The sequence below is a fragment of the Trematomus bernacchii genome, unplaced genomic scaffold, assembly GCF_902827165.1.
Source record: "Trematomus bernacchii unplaced genomic scaffold, fTreBer1.1, whole genome shotgun sequence".
NCBI classification, from domain to species: domain Eukaryota; kingdom Metazoa; phylum Chordata; class Actinopteri; order Perciformes; family Nototheniidae; genus Trematomus; species Trematomus bernacchii.
Window position 1 is genome coordinate 2,953,601 of NW_022987767.1, and position 22,253 is coordinate 2,975,853.

The window sequence follows — 22,253 nt, forward strand, 5'->3', positions numbered from 1 at the left end:
GTGTGCGCGTGTGCGTGTGTGTGTGTGTGTGCATGTGCGTGTGCGTGTGTGCGTGCGTGCGTGTGTGTGTGTGTGTGTGTCCTCCCCCCTCAGACTCTATCACACCAGCTGTCACACTTTCACAGAAACTCCATCTCCTCTGATCCGGCTTACATCTTGTCATCTTCGCAGGAACATTTATTTCTCTGACTTTAGTCTTTCGGAGTCAGAGGGGAGGAGGGGGGATGACCGGCTGATAAGAGATGAATTACAGAGCTGTGTGTTGTTCAAACACGAGGGGAGGGAGGGGGAGAAAGACAGGAGGGATGATGTGTGTGAGAAATAAAGAGAGAGACAGTAGTAAATCCACAACATACTCTCACTGTGCACAGAGCAACTGAGACCAGGTGGTTAATATGGTCACAGATCATGTGTGTGTGTGTGTGTGTGTGTGTGTGTGTGTGTGTGTGTGTGTGTGTGTGTGTGTGTGTGTGTGTGTGTGTGTGTGTGTGTGTGTGTGTGTGAGACTGTAAATAATAAAGGAAAGACGACTACATAACTGTGTCCTTAAATAGTTAGGAGTACAAGTCATGCATCATAATCTTATTTTATCATGTCGTGAAAAATGATGATACAGTACAAATACTTCAAGGTGTGTGTGTGTGTGTGTGTGTGTGGGGGTGTGTGTTTGAATTACATTTTTCAGTGACTATGACCATCCATAGAGTATAATTACAGTCCTCTCTCACCAACGTAGGTGTGTTTATTATGTGTGTGTCTGTGTATGTGTGTTTGAAAAGAGTGTGTGCGGAGTACATTGTCTACAGTATTTTTTCTTTTTTCTGAATGACTGTAATAACAAAACACATTTGGTCAGAGTAGAATGAATGTAGGTTTGCATGTGTGTGTGTGTGTGTGTGTGTGTGTGTGTGTGTGTGTGTGTGTGTGTGTGTGTTTGAATTACATTTTTCTAGAGTATCTTTTAAATGACCATCCATAGAGTAGAATGATAGTCCTCTCTGTAGTTGTGTGTATTATGTGTGTGTTTGTGTGTATGTGTGCTTGTCAGTGCTTGTTTGCAAAGTAGATTTTCTCTAGTGTTTTTTATTTATTGTTGGAAACAGAAACCCAAATGTGTGGCTCATACAGTATGTGTGTGTGTGTGTGTGTGTGTGTGTGTGTGTGTGTGTGTGTGTGTGTGTGTGTGTGTGTGTGTGTATGTGTGTGTGTGTGTGTGTGTGTGTGTGTGTGTGTGTGCGTGCGTGTGTGCGTACTGTAATAGGTAACTACGCTGTCACTATGGTGCATTTGACAATAAAACCGTTGAATCTTAAAGTGAAAATAAAATGTGAAATATAATTGTGTATTATAGTTTTTCCTCTCTTACAGTCTCATTAGATCGGCAGCAGTGTTTAATTACTGACATAATTAATCACCAGTCCTGAGGCCAGCTGAGGCTTTGATGCTCAGAGAATACAGCTGCACGCTTGGCTTTGTGCTACAGCCAGATGTGGGAGTCACATGATTTGGCCATTTTTAAAGAGGTAACAAAAAAACAATATAATATCTGGAAACTCTGCATGAATGACAATTGGAAACAATCAAAGTGTATCCCTTTTGTAATTCTGCACATTAACAATGAGTGGCTTCAGGGTGACGTGTTAAACAACATTAATTGAAGAGTAGATAAGTACATTAGTGACTGTCATATCTTTGTCCCCAGTGGCTCTCATCTATTTACATTTTAATTCTCACCTTCAACATGAACACCCTGTCTGCAGCGTCTCACCGACAGCTGACTTCATCTCTGTTTATTATCTTTGTGAAATAATTGCTTTTAGAAACCAGGAGGCAGTTTATATTGTACAATTAGAAAATCACACTGTGTCTTTATTTCCTTATTCCAGAGTTTTTAGACTCAACATGTTAGATTTGACCACATTTAGGCAAATAGAATATAACTGAAAGGCGTCATTATTTCTAGCTAAGGGATTGTTGAAGGCATAAAAACAGCATTTACACTTTTATGTTTTATTCAGTAATTGTTAACAGTTAAAGTGACCCTTTTTTTGCTCATTTTCAGGTTCATATTAGTATTTTGTGCGACTACTATGACAAGCCAAACAGGCTCTGTGATTGGTCAACAGCTTAAAGATATCCCGCCCCTTAGCCTCTCACTTACAAAGTGTTGTAGCGCTAGCCAATAGAAGCGCAAGTGTTACAGTAGTACATAGTGATGTCACCATGTTGAGGAAGTAAACAAAGGAGTTCATTGGAGGAGTTTCATGCACTAAAACCAATATAACACACAGGAACGGGAAAACCCCCAAAAACCATAATAGGGCCTCTTCAAAGGGAATGTTCTGTTTTTCCATATCAACCCATTTAAATGAATGAGGTTTCAAAACGTATTAGACTTTTCCTTCCTTTCTCTAAACAGTATAAAGTCATGAGTATTTAAAATGGTTCTGGAAACCTGCAGTTGTAGTCGTGAGCTTTGAGAGGCTGAGTGTTTCCTTTCAGCTCATTTACACACAGAAACACATTTACCTAGATCTGCAGCAATGGCGCCCCCTGACACTACTGTACATACTTAAGCAGTGTGTGTGTGAGTGTGTGTGTGTGTGTGTTTCCCTTACATAGCTTCTTAAGTGTTCTCGAGGGTCTGAACCTGAACCGTAACAAAGCATGTCTAAGCATCTGAGCAGGGCTTAATCCTGCTGCATCCCAGCTATTGTGTTAAAGGGATTAAAGCTAAATGTGTTTATGTTATGTGTGTGTGTAGTGTGATAGGATGAAATGGTAAAACCCTGATTTGAGAGATCATCTTCACCTTGCATATTAATGTCAACTATTTCTGATTGCAAATGGTTTTTATTATTATTTCCCTAAGATCATGATGTTCTCTTCAGACACTAACTATTATTATAATCACATGTGGACAGCTTATTTTATTGTACTTTATTTTACTTTCATGGCAGATTTGTGTTAATATAATAGGCAAACTACCTCTACCTCTAAAAATGGAAATGATTTTGGCATAAATGTATTTCTCAGTGGCCTGCTATTTCAGCTGCATGCAAGCCATTCACTTCCACTGTCTAATTGCATCACACACACACACACACACACACACACACACACACACACACACACACACACACACACAAACACACACACACACACACACACACACACACACACACACACACACACACACACACGCACACACACACACACACACACACGGCCCGGGGTTTTGGCCGAGGCTGCCCTTGATTGGGTCTTTGCAATCCGCCATACTGTGCTCCCAATTTCTGACAGACTTTCTCTGCAGGCAGACCTCGGGGCAGTTTGAAAGTGGCTCAGTGTGAGGACCCCGCGGTGCCACTGGCCCTGGGTCAGGCTCGGAAAATAAGCCACCCAGAAAAAGTCAAACAGCGAGAGAGAGAGTACAAGTTACTCCCCATCTGCCTCTATCCTCGCTGACACACTCCTGAGAGCAGGAGAGAATAGGTGTATCGGTGTGTGTGTGTGTGTGTGTGTGTGTGTGTGTGTGTGTGTGTGTGTCAATAATTAAACACTGTCAGAGAATAGAAAAATCTGAGGAAGTACAAAGTTGTATTACAAGCATGGTTTAAAAATGTATTCCATTGCAAAAACTAGCTACCTATAAAAACTAAGATTACTTCCTCTTACTTTGGGATGACCTCAAAATGAAATACAAAGCAAATAAAAATAAGAAATAGGATGTCTTTACTGTAAAAAGGACATATTCTGCTCATTTTCAGGTTCATATAGAGAGGCGAAGTCCCGCCCATCTACTTCCGACCCATGGGACCTTATTTCGGAAAAATTATGTATTGAAGTCAATGGGGAGAGAAAGATTATCTTTCGACCTCGTTTGAATTGTGCCATGAATTACACATATGATGTTTGTCAATCTTAAACAATAATTTCCATGCCAAAAAGTCACAGTTTGTCGTTAAACTGTTGAAATATAAGACTATGAAAAATACGCAACTAAAAAGACTACATATCCCAGAGTCGCGTAAGTGAGCACGTTAGTTAGCATTACAGCCTTAGCCTTGTCATTTGAATTAGCCTTAACATGAAGTAACATTAAGTAACCCAACATGTAAGAGTAGTAGTCATATTTCGTGAACCCTTTGAAGAGTACTGTCACACCGGTGTGATCATTCTATAATACACCTTTAAGCCCGGATGCCCCCGGGGAGACATGCTAACACTAACGCTACATTAGCATCGGCGATCTTTTCTACTTCATGCTATCTGCACAAATGTTTAACATTGAACATTAAAAAGATCAGGCAGTTCAGAGAGAATCGAAGGCAGGCAGGCAGGCAGGCAGGCAGGCAGGCAGGCAGGCAGGCAGGCAGGCAGGCAGCTTTGCATGACATTCTTCTAGACGTGTTTCATTGTGGTGATAGTGAGGGTAGTCAATCCCTTGTTTGGCAAGACAGTAGTGACGGCCATCTTGGTGACGTGTGTTGTTGTGCGAGACCAGAGATGTAGTTCATTGAGCGGTTTCACACAAAAAAAGTCTTACTTCAAAGTTTTACGGCAAAACATTTTTTTTTTTACTTGCAAAATTATCTTTTAAATTGACAAACATCATATGTGTAATTCGTGGCACAATTCAAACGGGATCGAAAGATAACTTTTCTCTCGCTATTGACTTCAATACATAATTGGTCCCCCAGAAAGGGAGGGACTTCGCCTCTCTATAAGTATGTAGTGTCTCTCCTGGGACATGTCTCCATGCTTTAATGTTCAAAAAGCTCTTTATTTTTCTCATACTGCCTGTACCTCTTTTCACCCTCTGTCTGAAACCAGAGCCCAGTCTGCTCCGATTGGTTAGCTGGCCAGCTCTGTTGTGATTCGTCAACCGCTCAGAGATGTCCCGCCCCTTAGTTTATCACGTACAATGTGTTGAGCGCTATATATATATATATGAAAATCAAAAAGCATTAATTGTAACATTGAATTTTTTAAGGAAATGATCCAGTAATGATTACATCTTTTTTTTATGTAACTGTAAGGCTAATATGTTTGCCTCCTGATTACATAATCCCGTCACATGTAATCCGTTACTTCCCCAAGCCTGGATAGAAGTAGGAGGGTAGGACATATGAAGTAAATATTTAAAAGGAGACATATACTGACACACACTGCAGAAGAAAAAAAAAGATGCCGACAGCAGCAAAGAGGGATTGCAAAGACAAGAAGAATAAATGTTTACGGGGGACGGAGCATGGCGTGATATGTTCATTAGCTTTCACCCAGTGGACATCAGAGCACAGCTGAGTTAGCAGGGCAACGTAGCGCTTAGCTTTGTGCAGGAAGCCTGGGGAGACGGAAAGAGACCGGAGACGAGCAGACAGAGTGGAAGAGACACATGCAGAACATGCTCTGCAGGGAAAGAGGCCATCACCAAGCCTCAGGAAGGGTTAGCGCTCAGCGGTTAGGGTTAGCATCTCTGGCTCTACACAAAGCTGGAGCTATGGTTGAAGAAATATGGGCTGTTCCTAACCACTTTTACTGTACGTCAGTGGAAAGGGTCATGGGGTTGAGGAAAGAAGTGAAGGAGAGTTCATCAGGATTGAGGAAAAGACACTAGGAAAAGTCCTTATGATCAGAAGGCAGTAAATATAATTGATCTAAGTAACTACCTCAATTATTATCGTGGACAAAATCCTTCCTGTTCGGCTTTCAAAATAACCTGGTAGTAAAGTCAAGGTCTTAATGTTTTATTTACACATTAAGAAGGCTTAACATAGCCTACATGTTTCTGACATTAAACGTGTGCTCAGTGATTTCTCAGTGAATAATGCAGAGGTTGTGAGTCTGCAGAGTGTGTGAGGATGTTCTTCCTCTGCATCTTCATCAGAAACGCTAATCACTGCGCCTCAGGAAGGGTTAGCGGTTAGCTTTAGCATCTCTGGCTCTACACAAAGCTGGAGCTATGGTTGAAGAAATATGGACCACTGTTACTGTACGTCAGTGGAAAGGGTCATGGGGTTAAGGAAAGAAGTGAAGGAGACACTAGGAAAAGTCATTATGATCAGACGGAGGATGTAATATATACTTTTTGCACTACTTTTTATTTTGTATTTTGTATTTTATTGTATATGTTGCATTGTTGGAGGAGCTCAGGTCAGAATAATTTCATTGCCATTTCTACACTGTAGCTCTGTGCATATGACAATACAACCTTTGAATCTTTGAAACCGAGTCTAATGTGGGGAAACTAGAATCTTCTGTAGATGCTGCAGAGAATTGTTGGACAGCATTATCTCTAAAGGACGGTCCAGTGTATCCTACAAGTGATAATAAAGGAAGCATTGAATCTCCCTTCCTCAGTCAGGAACCTTCCTGAGAGAAAAACCATTCAGTAAACTCTGTGAAACGCTTTTTGATTATTTCACAGTAATCAGAGTAGCATTCATACTTTGCATTTTGGTTAGCATTTTTAGAAATTGTAGTATAAGATGGAAAATGCTTCCTAAACATCATAACTTACATAATCTGCGTTTGTCGGTCATGATTAGTAGTTTCCTTGAAGTGTATCACCCTAGTGTTATCTCCTTTATATTACATTACATATCATTTAGCTGATGCTTTTATGCAAAGCGACGTACACTAAGTGCTAAAACCATAAATAATCAAATTCCGAACAACATGGAAAGTGCAGATATATTCACTTCAAACAAGATCATACCATAGTAAGTGCTGTTGACTGCAATGATGACTTTATTGCCAAGGTACAGTCGAAATAGATGCGTTTTCAGTTTACGGCAGAACATATGCAGAGTTTCTGCCGTCAATGCCTCTCCTATCCTAAACTAAAGGAGACAATAAAGGAAGCTCCTTTCCTATCATTTAGAGCAGCGGTTCCCAACCTGTGGGGACGCATTGCAAGTGGGCCGCCAAATAATTAGCAAAACATTATGATTTGTGTGGAAACATTTAATTATTAAGAATTGTTTTTATTTGAACCTCTTTTCCTTTCTCTTTCTTGATCCTCCTTAGCAACGGTCATTACAGTCCTTGACAGCGGTCTGTTCTACTGGATTTACAACGTGTCACATGTTCTGAACTGACCAATCAGAACTTTATTTAGCCTCCGTATTGTTTATGGTTGAATGTGGGGCGCACATTTTTTTTTGATTCTTAAAGGTAGGGTAGGTAAGAATGGAGAAACCAGCTCGAGTGCGCTAGAATTTGAAAGTACGCAGCCGAAAACAATCTGCCCCTTCCTTCAGACTTCCTTACAGAGCCCCTCCTCCAACACACACAAACGCGCACATGACCAATGAGGGCACGAGATAAGTTTGTGCACGAGATGGAAGGCTGACAGGCAGGTAGGCCATCCAGTTATTTTAGCCGGGCCGGCTCAGATGATTGGTCGTGCTTTTCACAGCGCCACAGCTTCCACAGATGAATTTATTTTATATATTTATTGTCAAAGCATTTCATGTATTCATTGCTATCGGGGTGTTAAGATCATATGGAATATAACAAAAAGTGTTTCTGAAGTGAATTACCTACCCCACCTTTAAGTGGGCCCTGAGTTGAAAAAGGTTGGGAACCGCTGATCTAGAGAATCCAAACAGCTCTTATCATGGCGGGCACTTAGAGACTTCTGGGTCATTTCACTGTGTGAGGAAAACTGTGAGATGTCAACAGTGTGTGTCCTACATGAGTTGATGTCCCAGCTCTAACACACACAGAGTGAGAGATCGACTTACAGCTCCTCTCGTCGGAGGTCTTGGCCGGGACCTCCTCCACACAGTCGGCTGGAAACCATCCCATCTGACCTCTGGCGCTGCCCTCCCAGAACCCCCCCTCTCCGATGCTCAGAACTGGAGGAGAGAGAGAGAGAGAGAAATTAGATCACATGCTATACTCAGTTATCCACTTTTCAAATAGCTATATTGTTGGAAAATCAACGTATTATTCATTGCAATATTGCACAGCTATTTATTTAAGCTAATGATATTTTAATTATTTCAATGATTATTTCATGGCTTCATCGTTCCAACAAATGGAAATATTCAAGATGTCCTCCGCATCCATTTATACACATTTGATCAATATATTGGTTGAAAAAACGTGGCTGAATCGAATGGCTAATGTGTTTTTTAAGTATAACAATTTGCTCACTTCATCATAATTGTCCTGCTGTTATTGTTCTTGATTAACAACCTAGGAGCAATTTGCAATAAAATAAATAAGCAGTACTGTATGTGCGACGGCAGTAATTAGAAATAAGCACAGTTATTATCGTGGACAAAATCCTTCCTGTTGTGTTTTAAAAATAACCTGGTAGTTAAGTAAAGGTCTTAATGTTTTATTTACACATTAAGACGGCTTAACATACATGTTTCTGACATGAAGCGAGTGCTCAGTGATTTCTCAGTGAATTATGCAGAGTGTGTGAGTCTGCAGTGTGTGTGTGTGTGTGTGTGTGTGTGTGTGTGTGTGTGTGTGTGTGTGTGTGTGTGTGTGTGTGTGAGTCCGCAGAGTGTGTGAGGATGTTCTTCCTCTGCAACTTTAGAGTCATTTTCATCAGAAAAGCTAATTTACTGTCAGATTTTCACACACAATTATGAAATAAACAGCGAAATCAGTGGCTCTTATTTGCCTTAAGATTTTAGTATTCATCAGTCATCCTGAAAGCTGAGGTATCTTAATATCTCTGGTTGCTGTCAGTGATCAATGTAACTAAGCACATTTAATAATGTTTCACTGAGTGAGTATTTCAGTGTTATGTACTTTATACTCTCCTCTAAAATATTTACTACAATTATGAATTCCACATTAGAAGCAGTTCATGCATACTAAACTTTGTTGCACTACATTTGTTTAACTGTATGTATTAAATGTTACTTTGAGATAAAATGTATCCAAAATAAATTCTATGTAGGCTATCTAGCAGGCTATAAAGTCGGTACAATTAGCCCTTTAATAACGCTCATTGCACAAATAATCATAATCCAATAACATCATTTAAGTTTTTCTGAAATGGATCGTTCTGCTTATTGAGAACTGTTTCATTTTGATACTTTGAGATTATTTTGATCCTAAGAATTAACTAAACCGTTGAGTGACGGACTTTTACTTTTTCTCTCAGTGTTGTTATCAATGTCACTTCATTCAGTTAACAGACTAACACTGGCTTTATTGTACTTCTGCTATAGATCGCTCAGTCATTAAGAAACCAGGACAACAAATGAAACAGCGTATGACCTTTGACCCTGTCGTTCTTATTTTTGGGGAAAATCTAATAAATAATACTAAACCGTTTAGTGCAGGACTTTTACTTTCAGCAGTTTTTTCTCTCAGTGTTGTTGACAATTTCACTTCATTCAGTTAACATACTAACACTGGCTTTATTGAACTTATTGTAATTGTACCTTACTTGTATACTGTCTATAGCACATGTGTCAAACTCAAGGCCCGGGGGCCAAATCAGGCCCTTGGTGGATTTCATTTCGGCCCGCAGGATCATTTTTAATTACTAATTACGCCGGTATATTGCACCTTCACTCAACCCTGAGGGTCTCCTCAGCTCAGAGCCTGACCCCAAACATTGATGAACTTGCACCCAAGATGAGATGCCAAGTATCTGGCTTGAACTAGCATCACAGAGCAGCACACTGAGTTTCAATGGATGTTTCCTTCTGCACTTTTTCTCTCACGACAACAGGGCATGTTTGGTTTTTCTTTGAGGGAAATAGTTTTTTTTAAGCTGTGGTTGGCCTGTGGAGAAATGTAATCATAAGAAATGACCCCGGAAAAGCTGCAGATAGAGCCATAAGAAATGAATGCAACTGATTATTTAATGTTTAATGTGAGTTTTTATAGGCAATAATTTAAGCTTTGTTAGTTCCAGGTTTAATATGTGCAATAAGTTCATTTCAATAAGTTCTGCAATAAACATTGAACCAGTCCGGCCCTCGACTAGCACCCATTTTTTTATTTTGGCCCACTGTGTATTTGAGTTTGACACCCCTGGTCTATAGTCATCATTATTTTGTTGTATGTATTTATTTTTGTACTTATATTTATATATATTTTAATATTTTATTTGTATGCCCACTTATTTATTAATCTTTTTCTCGTATGGTTGTCTATTCATTGGGGAATACCACCTGGAGGGGGAGGGGGGGGTTTGCAACTTTTTGTCATAAATGTTGGACATACTGTATTTGTGAAAAACTGAAAAATAAAGTTGTAAAAAAAAGAATAATAAAAGAAAGCAGGACAACAAATGAAACAGCGTCTGACCTTTGACCCTGTCGCTCTTGTAGAGGGTTAGTTCTCCCTCGCCCTGGGCGATGTACGGACGGACCACAACGAAATGTCTTCCAGGAACCGCGCTGTACAGCTTCCTCCGGCTGCCCCCCCCCCTCGCCGTGACTGCTGGGACTGAAGGAAAACACCAGCAGTTAGAAAACAAACACAGTCAGAAAGTATCATTCACATTTAAGGGGAAGTGTGATGGAAACTTCTGAAGCAATGGAGACACAGAGGAGAGCAGGAACTTTGATGGCAAACACTGATGGTTTATTTGGAGCTTCGGCCGGAGGATTCACAAGACATGTTCTGAAGATCTCTACCCCAGACCCATGTGTTTAGCTAGTTCTGAGAGAAGAATCAACACTGTGCATAACAGGATAAAACCATAACACCTCTATCAGCTGACGCCAACAGGCAGGAAGAGGGAGACAAAACACTGAGAGCACAGCAGCCCAAGGTTGGGCAGTACAAACTGATAAACTGGGTCAAAGTTATGGGCCCAGGAAAATATTTCCCCAACAGGAACTATAATACAAACACCTGCTTAGTCCTGCAGGCAAGGCACGTTTCGAAACTCATGAAGTCTCAGTGTTGGGTGTTATTCTACAGATTTCTTACGCACACACACACGAACACACACACACACACACACACACACACGCACGCACGCACGCACGCACGCACGCACTCACACACACACACACCACACACACACACACACACACACCACACACACACACACACACACACACACACACACACACACACACACACACACACACACACACACACACACACACACACACACACACACACACACACACACACACACACACACACACAGCAATTATGCAGAGGAGAATCCAGAGGCCAGCAGACACGTGTCTTGCAGGAGTAACTGGGGCAAGATGTGACCCTCAGAGCTGCAAAGGATTCTGGGTAAGAGTCAGGATGCTCTAAAGACCACACAGGGGGGTGGAAGACGTTTTTAAGATGTATATAATACTGATGTAACAAGTACAAGTCCTGCATCCAAAACCGTACTTGTATTGGCATCACAAATACACTTAAAGAACTTAAAGTAAAAGATTCTGTGTATATGTTATTTTAAGTATGAGTACATTGGATGCAGGCTGTATTTACATGTCTGTGTGTAACATTTGATAATATAAAGCTGCATCAGAACTGAAGTGGAGGAACCTGACGTGAGGAAGTAGCGCCACTTAGTGGACAACATCCATAATAACACTTTCCACAGAAGAAGGAAAACAAAGGCCGTTTTTAATCAACAGTTAATTTATATATATATTTTTAGAACAAAACAAAATCAAAACATTGCACAGATAAAATTGCTGGGGGTTTAAAAAAAGAGTGGATATTTTTCATCTGATTCTTTTCGTTTGTTAAAGTTTTTTTTCTGTAAGTGAGCAGCTTATCTGTTTATTTTAGATATGAAACCTGCAAGATGTTGAACTTTAGCTGTTCATAAATACATTTTTAAAAGGTGACTCGAAGCATGAAGCTAAAGGTCTTCACACACGTAAAAAAGTCGATTTAAAGTCGAGCCACAAGGACAGCATTTGAGGTCATTCAGTGGTAAAAAATCCATCTTCAATGTAAGCTTAAATCAGATAGCATAAACCCTCAACAAGTTAAAAACCATTTTCCTCTTTTGGAAACGTTCACACTTAATTTAAGTAATGCATGGAGACAAGAAGAGCCGCAGATGAAGCCACAGCTTGGATACAAAGCATCAGATTAAAGAGGAAGGAGTAAATGGAGAGCAGGAGCGAGGGAAGGAGGTGAGGAAACAGGAAGTGGGTCACCTTGTCCTGCTTCCTCTCCTCAAACCTCACATGCCTTCGGAGAGCTAACCCCATTCAGGAGAGGCACACGTTACAGACAGAGAAAACGCTCAAAACTGCAATCAAAATACTCACTGAGACGAAATACTGTAAACACAGCGGGTTAAAAGAAACTGTGTTTGATGGCTGACAAAAACATGAAGGTAAAACAGATTTAAGGAAGGATTTATACTCATGGAAATATCCAGTAGTGAATATAAAGTACATTTAGTCAAGTACAGATGTGGGAGAAGTACTCAGATCTTGTACTTGAGTAAAAGTAGAAGTACTCAGATCTTGTATTTGAGTAAAAGTAGAAGTACTCAGATCTTGTACTTGAGTAAAAGTAGAAGTACTCAGATCTTGTATTTGAGTAAAAGTAGAAGTACTCAGATCTTGTACTTGAGTAAAAGTAGAAGTACTTAGATCTTGTATTTGAGTAAAAGTACTCAGATGTTGTACTTGAGTAAAAGTAGAAGTACTCAGATCTTGTACTTGAGTAAAAGTAGAAGTACTCAGATCTTGTACTTGAGTAAAAGTAGAAGTACTCAGATCTTGTACTTGAGTAAAAGTACTCAGATGTTGTATTTGAGTAGAAGTACTCAGATCTTGTACTTGAGTAAAAGTAGAAGTACTCAGATCTTGTATTTGAGTAAAAGTACTCAGATGTTGTATTTGAGTAGAAGTACTCAGATCTTGTACTTGAGTAAAAGTGGAAGTACTCAGATCTTGTACTTGAGTAAAAGTAGAAGTACTCAGATCTTGTTCTTGAGTAAAAGTATAAGTACTCAGATTTTGTACTTGATTAAAAGTAGAAGTACTCAGATCGTGTATTTGAGTAAAAGTACTCAGATGTTGTATTTGAGTAGAAGTACTCAGATCTTGTTCTTGAGTAAAAGTAGAAGTACTCAGATCTTGTACTTGAGTAAAAGTAGAAGTACTCAGATCTTGTACTTGAGTAAAAGTAGAAGTACTCAGATCTTGTACTTGAGTAAAAGTAGAAGTACTCAGATCTTGTACTTGAGTAAAAGTACTCAGATGTTGTATTTGAGTAAAAATACTCAGATCTTGTACTTGATTAAAAGTGGAAGTACTCAGATCTAGTACTTGAGTAAAGGAAGAAGTACTCAGATCTTGTACTTGAGTAAAAGTAGAAGTACCAGAGTGTAGGAATACTCTGTTACAGTAAAAGTCCTGCATTCAAAATGTTCCTCAAGTAAAAGTAGAAAAGTATTCTCATCAAAATATAGTTAAAGTAGCGACAGTAAAAGTAGTCATTGTGCAGATTGGTCCATTTCAGAATAATATATCTGATATGTTTTATAATGATTGATCATGAAAGTGTTCTCAAAGCTGGTAAAGGTGCAGCTAGTTTGAATGACTTTGTATACTGCAGGGTAGCTTGTGAATTTACTCCAGGTGGAACTAAAGTCTGATTTAACACTTGATTAGATTTCACATCATTCATCCACATCTGTAAAGTATCTGCATTAAATGTCAAACATTATCCCAAATTGTTTTAATAGAGAATTCTGTAATGTTAATCAAGATAATCTGATCAGCTGTAATTGTGATTGTCTGCCTCATTTTTATGATACTACACGTTTTGGATAACTTTAAAAAAATGATTCTCTCGAATATAAATTAATTACATAGTTTTGATGTGAACATAGTTTTTATCAGCGTTTAGAAGAAGAAGAAGAAGAAGATTGAACTTATTGTCATTACGTAGTACAGGTACTATGTAACGAAACAGTTTCTCTGCATTTGACCCATCCTAGTGTTAGGAGCAGTGGGCTGCCATTATGTACGGCGCCCGGGGATAGGGTGTGCTTGTATTGTGAAATTGTAAAACAAGCTAAGAATTGTCCCCCCATACTGCCTTTTTTACTCATAAAAAGTGTATTGTCCGTGGTCATCCCTCGCTGCTGTGGGTCTTTTCTAAATCTGAAGTGTTGGGATGATGATGTGGGAGAAACACTTCCTAACAAGCCACTTCAGCCATGTTTTCCCTCATGCTTTTTTTTCATTTATTTTTTGGCAATTACCCAGGTGGCTTTGAGGTGCTAATTAGACAGTGTTGATTAAAACCAGCTGTGCATAATTTGGGCTATTATTGGATGATCACCCGAGACGTGGAGGGCGAAGGAAAGAGAGGAAGAGAGATCAGCGTTTCACTGCAGATACAGTACCATCAGCCGCTAATCATGTCATACGTGCACTCACAAAGGAGAGGGGACATGACAGCAATTACACCTGGTTTCAAAAAGCAATCGGCATGTGGATTTGTTTTTTTGCTCAGGATAAACTCATGTTAATTCACACGTAAATGCATGTCAAGTAAAATGCATTGGCCCTGGATCTTTGCCAGGTATAAAGACACAGATAGAGAAGTTAATTTATTAAGTAGTTTTTTACTTTTCATGGAGTAATTGTCAGTGCAATATAAACACTTTTACTTCAGTAAAGGATCTGAAGACTTATCTTATCTGCACCACTGATATTCTGCTATTTGGGAATCATGTACACCCCTAACCTCCAGCATCATATTCAGTGTTTTTTGATGTCCTGTGCTTTCTCTCTTCAGGGGCGAGTGCTCTTCCGTTTTTTTACTCGAAAAAGTCAAATAAGTGTCAGTCTTAAAGGGGACATATTATTCTCATCTTCAGTTTCATATCACTATGTAGTGTCTCTCCTGTGACATGTCTCCATGCTTTAATGTTCAAAAAGCTCTTTATTTTTCTCACACTGCCTGTGCTGCAGCACCTCTTTGGCTTTTTGGGGTTTTCCCTTTCCTGTAGTGTGTTCTAGGTTTTAGCGCATGTTAATGGTCTGCAAAGGCTAAAATCCCTGTGTTCCCTCCAGAGGGAGTTTCTCTCCCACACACTGCCCCCCCCCCCCCTGCCTGAAACGCCTCCATTGGACTCCTGTGTTTACTTCCATAAAATAGTTGACATCACTATGTAATACTCACGCTCCTATTGGCTGGCGCTCCAACACATTGTATGTGATTTGTTGTGACCCTTGACCAAACACAACAGAGCCGGCCAGCTAACCAATCAGAGCAGACTGGGCTCTGGTTTCAGACAGAGGGTGAAAAGAGGTGCTGCAGCACAGGCAGTATGAGAAAAATAAAGAGCTTTTTGAACATTAAAGCATGGAGACATGTCACAGTAGAGACACTAAATACTGATATACACCTGGACATCAGCAGGAGAGGACTCTTTAAAGTAGAAACTCTACATACTGATATACACCTGAACATCAGCAGGAGAGGACTCTTTAAAGTAGAGACACTACATACTGATATACACCTGAAGATCAGCAGGAGAGGACTCTTTAAAGTAGAGACACTACATACTGATATATACCTGAACATCAGCAGGAGAGGACTCTTTAAAGTAGAGACACTACATACTGATATACACCTGAACATCAGCAGGAGAGGACTCTTTAAAGTAGAGACACTACATACTGATATACACCTGAACATCAGCAGGAGAGGACTCTTTAAAGTAGAGACACTACATACTGATATACACCTGAACATCAGCAGGAGAGGACTCTTTAAAGTAGAGACACTACATACTGATATCAATTATCGTTTTTTTATTGTTAAAAGTTCAACTGCTGCGAGTCTTCAATATAAAAAACTCTGCAGAGATCCAGAACCTTGTTCAGGTTTCATGATATGAATGTCAGAGGCTTGTGAAAACAATGTGAAGACAGCGCTGGTGTGTCCTCACGCCGGACATATTTCTCACCACGTCAAGCTGCTAGGCCGTTGCCATGACATCCTGACTGACAGCTGTCACTGTGTGTGTGTTGGTGTGTGCTGTGTGTATGTGTGTGTGTGTGTGTGTGTGTGTGTGTGTGTGTGTGTGTGTGTGTGTGTGTGTGTGTGTGTGTGTGTGTGAGGGTGTGTGTGGGTGTGTGGGCTGACATGTGTGATGCATTGTAACAAATGACATGTCAAGTGGGAGCAGGGGGGGATGCCACGGAGACATCGTTGTCATGTGTAGGCGAAGGTTGGATGAAGAGGGGGAAGGGGATGATGGGAAGGAGAGAAATGAGGAAGACGAGATAAATCTAACGCAACGAGAGGAAGAAGAGCGGGAGGAAGAATGTTTTAAAGGGAAGCGTGGAAGAGATCACACTTAGTAAATCAAAACATGAGCAACAGCATGATGGTGCCATCTGATCTGTTTATAGCAAGGTCCTTTCTGCATTTATTAAATATGAATCAGACTAATTTAAAACATAATTGTAATTAAATGTCGTTCAACAGATAAGAGAAGTTACTGATCCTTAATTGGGAAATAATTTTGTTCCGGCAGCATGTAAACAAGTTCATATAATAAAATAACTAATAAACATACAGTATATCGTAAATTAAATAATTAAATCTGACGCAAAGAGAGGAAGAAGAGCGGGAGGAAGAGTGTCTTAAAGGGAAGCGAGGAAGAGATCACACTTAGAAACACCAAAACATGAGCAACACATTTAAGGTGCCATGTCAACTGGTTTATAGCAAGGTCATTTCTGCATTTATTAAATATTAGTCACACTCGTTTAAAAAATACTTGTAATTAAATATTGTTCAACAGATCAGATACGTTACTGATCCTTAATTTGGAAATTATTTACAATAGATATATCTCCAGACTCCCATCCGAAGCAATATTATTGGAATATTCTGTAAATAAACAGCTTCAAACTTTCTTGAATGCACATTTTCTTTTTTTGTTCGATGGATTTTGATCTTGCAATAATTCCATTACAGCAGATGGAGATTAGGATGGCCGCCGTGTCTCTAGCTCCTCTCCAACTTTGCATTTTTTGTTGCATTGTTCGAGGGACTTAAGATTTTCATTGCCATATCTACACTGCAGCATCTGTGTATATGACAATAAAGCCCTTGAACTTAAGCCAACTATAGTTGTGTTCTGTAAATTGTTTCTGCTCATGATAATAGGAATCTTTAGGCAGTGGCGGACTGGGACTTAAAATCAGCCCGGGACTCCCGACCGGCCCACTTCGGTACCGCAAGTAAATACCGCTAGTAAATTGTCAACGGGGGTGGGGGGGGGTGCTAGTGACTTATCCGACCAGCCCACCTCAGTACCGCAAGTAAATACCGCTAGTAAATTGTCAACGGGGGTGGGGGGGGGGTGCTAGTGACTTATCCGACCAGCCCACCTCAGTACCGCAAGTAAATACCCCTAGTAAATTGTCGACGGGGGGTGCTAGTGACTTATCCGACCGGCCCACATCGTCCGACCGGCCCACTTCAGTACTGGCCCATCGGGATTCGTCCCGAACGTCCCGATGGCCAGTCCGCCACTGTCTTTAGGTCATCTTTAGGTTATTGATTCGTAAAAAGTTATAATAACAGATTACCTCTGAGTAATTGGCCTCATTGGGTTTTAATAAAGTATTTTTAAATCATTGCAGAACAACCTCTCTGAACTTAAAAATGTGGTGTACCACAAGGGTCAATCTCAGGCCTATTGTTATTTTCCTTCTATATAATGATACATGTGCCTCAGTAGATAACTGTAGAGCCATTCTTCATTCTTATATCTGAAAAACAACTAGAAAATGATTGAAAGCGCTTATTAGAACATCCACAAATACTAGATTTGTTTTTTCTTTTGTCAGAGCATATTTCTTATCGATTGCTGTCGAGATGTAAGGAGGATAAAAAACCTCTTATTAAATAAATTGCCTGCCTCGCTTTAATGGGTTTTAAATGAGAGCAGTTATCCATCCATTTTGCCTCAGGACATATAAAGGTCTTTACCTGAATGTCCTCTGCAAAGCCAGTATGTCATTATGAATTATAGTGCACATGTGCTACACTTCCTTAGGGCTATATTCATATTTAGCGAAAATAAATCCTGTGAAAAGACCCAAACCAGCAATGTGTTTGTCCTTCTCCCAACAGTTCGAAACAAAGAGACTACTTTCACAACTTAATGTATATTTATGTCTTTATTTTTATTAATATTTATGAGTATAATGTCTGCACTTAGGACTGCCACTAGGTACATTTTAGATGTTTTAATGTAAAACAATTTTTGGTGAGTGTTGTTTTTTTGTCAGTGGCACAGACAAATTACCATTTTATGTCAATTTAATGAACATAACGTTATCTCAATCTGAATCTGAACTTGATAATGGATTATAATACTAAGTAGGTACACTTCCTGTCTGTTTAGGTCATTTAACATCATTTTAAATTAAGATAAAAATGCTCCTTTAGACAAAAATCATGTTTTTGTTTCAAGGAGAAAAGTATAAACTGATTATGAACTTGATTAAATAAATGTCTCTTGGTGGAGTTCATTACATTACATTACATGCTACTTGTTAGACGCTTTTATCCAAAGCGACTTACATACTCAATACTGTGGGCAATCCCCACAGGAGCAATTTGGGGTGAAGTGTCTTGCCCAGGGACGCAACGACATGCTGACTGCAGTGGGGTTTGAACCTGTGCTCCCCTGATCCGAACACCAACGCACTAGTCCACTGCGCCACACGCCTCCAACATCATTAAAAGGTCATTATTTTCCTGGTTTCTACAACTGGGTCAAAAGGAGCTGTGCTTCAAATGTCCCCGATAACTAGCACTGTAAGGCAAAAGGCCAAAAGGGTCACGAGCTTCAGACCTACTTTATTAGTAATTTAGCGTTTTGCAAGTCTTACTCTTGTATTGTTAGTTGTCCTTTTCTAGAGAACTATACCTGCCCTCCCGAAGCAGAAATGTTAATTTTTTGACAGGTGGATTAAAAGATAAATTGATGGATAAACTTATATCAAGGGTGTAAAAATGTTGGTTCACTTTCTTGTTATACTGTTTGTTTCAAAAACCAAGATGGCGATGGCAAAAAGGCCCAACTGCATTCTACAAACCAATGGGTGATGTAAAAACACTCATATTGGATGCTACCTCGTGAATAATCAGATATATTGATAAGTAAAAACTCAGTTCCTTGCAGACCCGGGTTGCGGTCGAATAGTCCATTTAGCTTAGGAACCTTCCTAACAGAGTGAAATGACCCGGAAGTCCCTCAGTGGCAGCCATGATAAGTGCTGTTCGAATTCTCTAGATCAGGGGTTTTCAAAGTGTGGGAAGGTGAGCCTCCCCTCAGAGAACATAAGAACAGCGGCGCCCCCCCTCCCAATTATTATTGCTATTATTATTATTATTGTTGTTGTTGCTATAATGCAGGGGTATTCAATTGCATTTCAAAGAGGTCCAGTAAGAGAAAATGAAGACTGTTTCTCTCCTCTTGTCTCGTCTCTGTGTGTGTGTTTGAATCTATCGTGCTGACTCACTGAGTGCACCGATATGATTGGCTGAGTAGCATCACCTCCTTAAAACATTAAACAATAACTTTTTAAAACATTTTTATCTTTATGTTTTAAACATGTTGTATAAAACTCCCCCACTACTTGGACTATTCCTTGCACCCCTCTAGAATAAGCCCGAATGGTCTCAACTTATAACAAGATCGCAAGGACACTGGTAGCGATCGGACAATTGAGTGTTGTTCAGTGTGTTGTGGAACATGCGTGTGCGTGCATGAAAATATACCACACACCCAATTACAATAGCATGTTCAATTCACTACCATGGAAGTTAATAAAGTTAATAAAGTTGGAACAGCCTGTGGACAGCCGTTCTTCCTTGCATGTCAGTCGCCGACACCTTCTTACAGAGGACAGGCAAATCTAGCTGCAGCACGACCCGTATATTTTCGCACGGTGTTCTCAACACATATATATTTTTTTAAATTTACATTTTCAACATCGTGGATAAATCCTTATATGCTCCCGGCAACACACTGAACGTCAACTTTGCCTCCTTATTACACTCACCCCTACTTTAGTGGGAACAATGAGTCTGCGTCTTTGATGCACACAGGAATAAACGCAGATCATCCTCTGGCTGCAGCCTTCACCGGCACTTGCTTTTGATCAAAGTCAATGCGGAAAACCTGCACTCACACAGGTAGGTGGAGGTGAAGGGAATGAGCACTTTTACAGCCTTTTTGGCGAGGTGGGGGAACCCACAGTCTCCACAGACAGCCAAAAGTGTGCAAGTGTCACTTTACTCGTCTTTTTCTCGTTGTTCTTTTTCTCAAGCTGCGCCTCCCCTGAAGCTCTCTGGCGCCCCCCAGGGGAGGCGCGCCTCACACTTTGAAAACCGCTGCTCTAGATGAAAGGAAAGGAGGTTTCAAACTTCCTTTATAACCTCCTTTAGCTTAGGAACCACTGGACCTCCCTAACCGAAAGGAGAGGAGAAAATTCTGCCCCACAATGCCTTGCAGCCGCAGCATTTGCCGTCACACAACATTCGTCCGTTCACGGAAACAACCGATTATGACCGAGAAATGATATCATGAAAGTTACGGTGCTTATTAAGCATTTTAAAACGTATGTGGTAAGTTGCCAAAGTGCTTTGTTTTGAACGTTCATCAGTATTATAATCAAAAAGAGAAATATGAACGTTAGTTTTTACTGAAATGATCAAATAAAGTCAACATTTCACAGTCTTTACTGAGCTGTGTGGGGTTTGTTCAACTTTTAAAAGATGTTTGAATGGTGATATACACAGTGATAGATGTTGAGGACTAACGTTTATAATAAATACATTTGTATTGATTTTAAGATCTTTTCATACAATCATACGTATTGGGATCATTTGTATTAATGTGGACCGGAGGGAGAGGGTGACGAGCATAAGTTTCACTTTCCTTTTTTATTTCAATTCCAACTTTGGTCATGAAGAATATGTTTCTCTGTTGTCCCCGTTCATAAAGCATAAAACAACAGCATCAGAGCACGGTGCAGAGTCTCTAGATGAGTTTACAGTAGTCCCTCGTTCTTATTAAACATCCATGTTGTAGTCCGCTGTATAGAAAACTGTAGTTTCCATAGTTTCCCCACAGCAGCAGACACACATTTATGACCTCCGCTGGCGCATCATAAATACGTTGGATAGTGAAAGTGCAGTCGGATTCTCTAAAGTACTGCAGTCTCTTCTCCTAAATCCTTTTGAATTCTCCTATCTACTATCCCTTAACCCCGTGACGTTTCACTCAGAGGTCAAGGAATAGACGATAGGGATAGAATTTAGGAGCTGATTTTTGGACTATTCGACTGCAACCCTGGTGTCAAATCTTTCTCAGACTGTGTGTCACTTCCTGTTCCAAAAACCAACATGACGACGTCCTAAATACCAACCTCAAGGCTTCAAAACTGCAAAGAAATGGTTGATGTATCGTTCACTTTGTCTACTTCTTACTGTATAAACAGTCTATGATTTCCATTAATTCACTAAAGAGAATATTAATCACTACCAATGTTTTTGCAGGTGTCTGTTGGGAATCACTCTCCGTTTACGTTGCTTGTTTAGTGTTTTCTGTGATTGCCAACTTCTGTGCAAAAGAAGATGCTCTGTAACAAAATCTCACGCATTACAAGAGCTGCGAATGTTGTGAAATGGTATGCACTGTTTGTCTCTTAAGTTGGCCCTTTATAATATGTTCACATAGTTAGGAGCATTTACAGAAATTCATGAAACACAAAGTAAAGCTCCTCAGATTAAACGTGGGGACAAATGCAGTGTTTCTGTTCTGATGAGCTGTCATTTCACAAAAAACATCTTCTATGTCGATGATTAAATTCTCTGTTGGTGAAATATTAATCTTTCAACATGTGGATTTACAGATAAATTTATAAAAAGTTTAACAACTTAGTTCCATGGTGTCAAAATAATTTGTTCAGCGTTCATTTGAACTTTGATTTACACTCTCCTGTCACTTCAGCTTCCAAAAACCAAGATGGCGACGGCCGAAATACCAAACGTAAGGCTTCAAAACCGCAAACAGATGGGTTATGTCATGTTGACTCTGTCCACTACTTAAGTACAGTCTATGATTGTCCATTCATTCATCACAGATATATTGATCCTTATCAACGTGTTTGCAAGCGCTAATAGCCTATTGTGTCAAGGAGTGAACTCTGAGGCATGAACTCAAATGCACGACTCAATTCAGACTCAGGTAGTGATTCAAAATAAAGATTTTACTG

General features: G+C 39.9%; 1 protein-coding gene across 1 annotated transcript in view; it reads right to left on the reverse strand.

Moving 5' to 3' along the window:
* The window catches only part of LOC117496677 (SH3 and multiple ankyrin repeat domains protein 2-like), a 178,610-nt gene that overhangs the window by 62,381 nt on the left and 93,976 nt on the right, over window positions 1–22,253 (reverse strand). Inside the window, 3 exon segments of the mRNA XM_034148397.1 lie at window positions 7,752–7,865; window positions 10,294–10,414; window positions 10,416–10,434. Of these exon segments, the coding sequence (XP_034004288.1) occupies window positions 7,752–7,865; window positions 10,294–10,414; window positions 10,416–10,434 (254 nt within the window).